Source organism: Lactuca serriola, chromosome 9 (assembly GCF_051521515.1).
Source record: "Lactuca serriola cultivar US96UC23 chromosome 9, Lser_US96UC23_V15, whole genome shotgun sequence".
In the NCBI taxonomy this organism is placed as follows: Eukaryota; Viridiplantae; Streptophyta; class Magnoliopsida; order Asterales; family Asteraceae; genus Lactuca; species Lactuca serriola.
Window position 1 is genome coordinate 218,372,024 of NC_136416.1, and position 2,093 is coordinate 218,374,116.

Consider the following 2,093-nt stretch of genomic DNA (forward strand, 5'->3'; position numbering starts at 1 on the left):
TCTTAACAAAAACTTGCATATATGATTCAACAACTGACAATCAGCTAAATTTTCAGTCAATAAATAGGAATTTAGGAAAATACAGAGCTTAAGTTAATAGTGTGTAATATAAATGAAAGTAATTTGAAGTTACTGATTGATTTTGAATCATCCTAGTTGTGTGTTCCAGATTAGTAAAAGCCGGAAGAGAATAACAAAATGACAAGAATACACTTTTGAATAACACGATTTTACCTAAAATAAACTTGGCCAAATCAGATACAGAAATGAATGAACAAAACCAAAGAAACTCTGGTGTAAACTAATACGGACACACAAAGATCAGTCAATTATGTGTGATCAAATGAAAATCAAGTCAATCGACACAGGAATTTGTGTAGAAACAATTGAAATGAGAAGTGATCGAATAAGATTCGAATCATGATCGATGTAGATACCTGTAGGAGACATCAGCTTGGGACATGATAGGTTGATCGTACACAACAACTTTATGGTCCTCCCAAACTCACAACCAGCTCCAATCTAGATCCATTTCGGATGTGATGATCTGCTAAAGTTTTACCATCCTCGAGGATCTTTCCATCAATGATCAAAATCTGTTGATGCCATGGAATCCCCTCTTTCTTCTGAATCTTTGCCTTTACATCACAAATGAAAGGTCATATATGATTCAACAACTGACAAATAGCTATAATCTGTTAAAAAGGGTTAGGTCGTATGTGTCTAAATTCCAAATTTTATCCCTGAACCATATTTCTTAGATGAGATAATATGAGATTAAGTTGTTAAAATCAAATTGGCAACATGGGGAATCAACAAAGATGAATAACAAAAGCAGCAACAGCCAAAAGGTCACAAACATTTGGAAGAAGAAACTTGAGGTGTGGATTCCTGGATGACGGCTTCTGATAATAGCACTTAACTCGAATTTAGATACAATAAGTGTTAGGTCAGAATGACATTGTGAGATTTTTCTGTCAACAACTCAACATCAATGGACAACATGCAGAGACAACAACCATGAATAACAAGGTAACACAGTAGTTAAGAATGAGGTGGCAGCTTCTGATAACAGCAACTAAGCACAAAGAAGGAGCCACATCAACAAAGGATGCGATTACAGACAGAGAGATGAAATGATAGGAACCTACTAAACCATGAATTAAACAAAAGAAGGAGCCACATCAGCAATAGATGCAATTAAGGCTTACATGATCATACACATATACCATGAACTTGTATTTATCTCTTAAAACAAAGTATTATTGATTAATAAGACATAATAAGAAAAAGAGTAAATTAAAATACACAAGTACCTCTGGTGGAAGACCATTCTAGCCACTAATCCTACTCCCAAGAACATTTGACATAACATTTGAAGATGCCATGGGACTTGGACTTCATGGCGCAGTCTTCAAGCTCATTAAACCCTTGATTTGGCAGCATAATTGAAACCCTCACAATATCTGAAAAAATAAAAGGATTTGAAGCAATTAGTTAAAAAGTGGTAGCATGAAATGATTTAAGTTTCATCTGATTCATACATGAATGAAAATACTTCATCAATTCAACTTCAATGATGAGGATGAAGAGGGTGACTTGTTCCATATCTTGTGCAAAAGACATGATTGCCCTTGGGTTTAAACCAGGAGCAGTTTCAGGGAAGGCAGCAGCTGCCTTTGCCTTTGGGTTGAAGGCAGAGGATGGAGGGTGACTTGTTCCAGATCCAAGCAAGAGAGACTCTACAGTTGCCATATAGCTCGCTTCTACAACTCATACACATAAAATCGTTGTCATATACGAATCCAATCGTTGGGTGATTGAAGGCGACGAGGCTGCGTTTGCTTCTTAGAGAGAGGGAGGGCGAGAAAGTAAAAACAAATCTCACAAATTAGAGAGGTTATCGCAGCCAGTAAGGGGAACACCAATGAAAAATCCAAGGGATTACTGAGAGAAAAACTGAGTTTTGTTTGTTTAAAAGCTATCGAAGTATCAATGAATTTCCAATCTAGGAGAATTCAGAAAGCAGAGAGATAGGTACCTGATTTGACTGGAGAGATTATTGGGAACAAAGGGAAGCCAGCGCGTATACG

At 36.6% G+C, this 2,093-nt stretch overlaps 1 protein-coding gene across 1 annotated transcript; it reads right to left on the reverse strand.

Moving 5' to 3' along the window:
* Positions 1–488: 488 nt before the first annotated feature.
* On the reverse strand, positions 489–1,755 carry LOC145076573 (uncharacterized). The gene is made up of 3 exons (XM_079022400.1): positions 1,559–1,755; positions 1,430–1,466; positions 489–638 (listed from the first exon to the last, which is right to left on the reverse strand). Exons 1-3 carry the CDS (start codon positions 1,753–1,755, stop codon positions 489–491), a joined length of 384 nt encoding a protein of 127 aa, XP_078878526.1.
* Positions 1,756–2,093: the final 338 nt, after the last annotated feature.

What these genes read in the sequence shown, in the direction of transcription:
- LOC145076573 (XM_079022400.1), bottom strand. Translation starts at nt 1,755, where the DNA reads ATGGCAACTGTAGAGTCTCTCTTGCTTGGATCTGGAACAAGTCACCCT. An exon ending in ATTGAAGTTGAATTGATGAA is followed by an intron (nt 1,467 to 1,558) that starts GTATTTTCATTC and finishes TTATTTTTTCAG; the next exon opens with ATATTGTGAGGGTTTCAATT. An exon ending in ATTATGCTGCCAAATCAAGG is followed by an intron (nt 639 to 1,429) that starts GTTTAATGAGCT and finishes TGTGATGTAAAG; the next exon opens with GCAAAGATTCAGAAGAAAGA.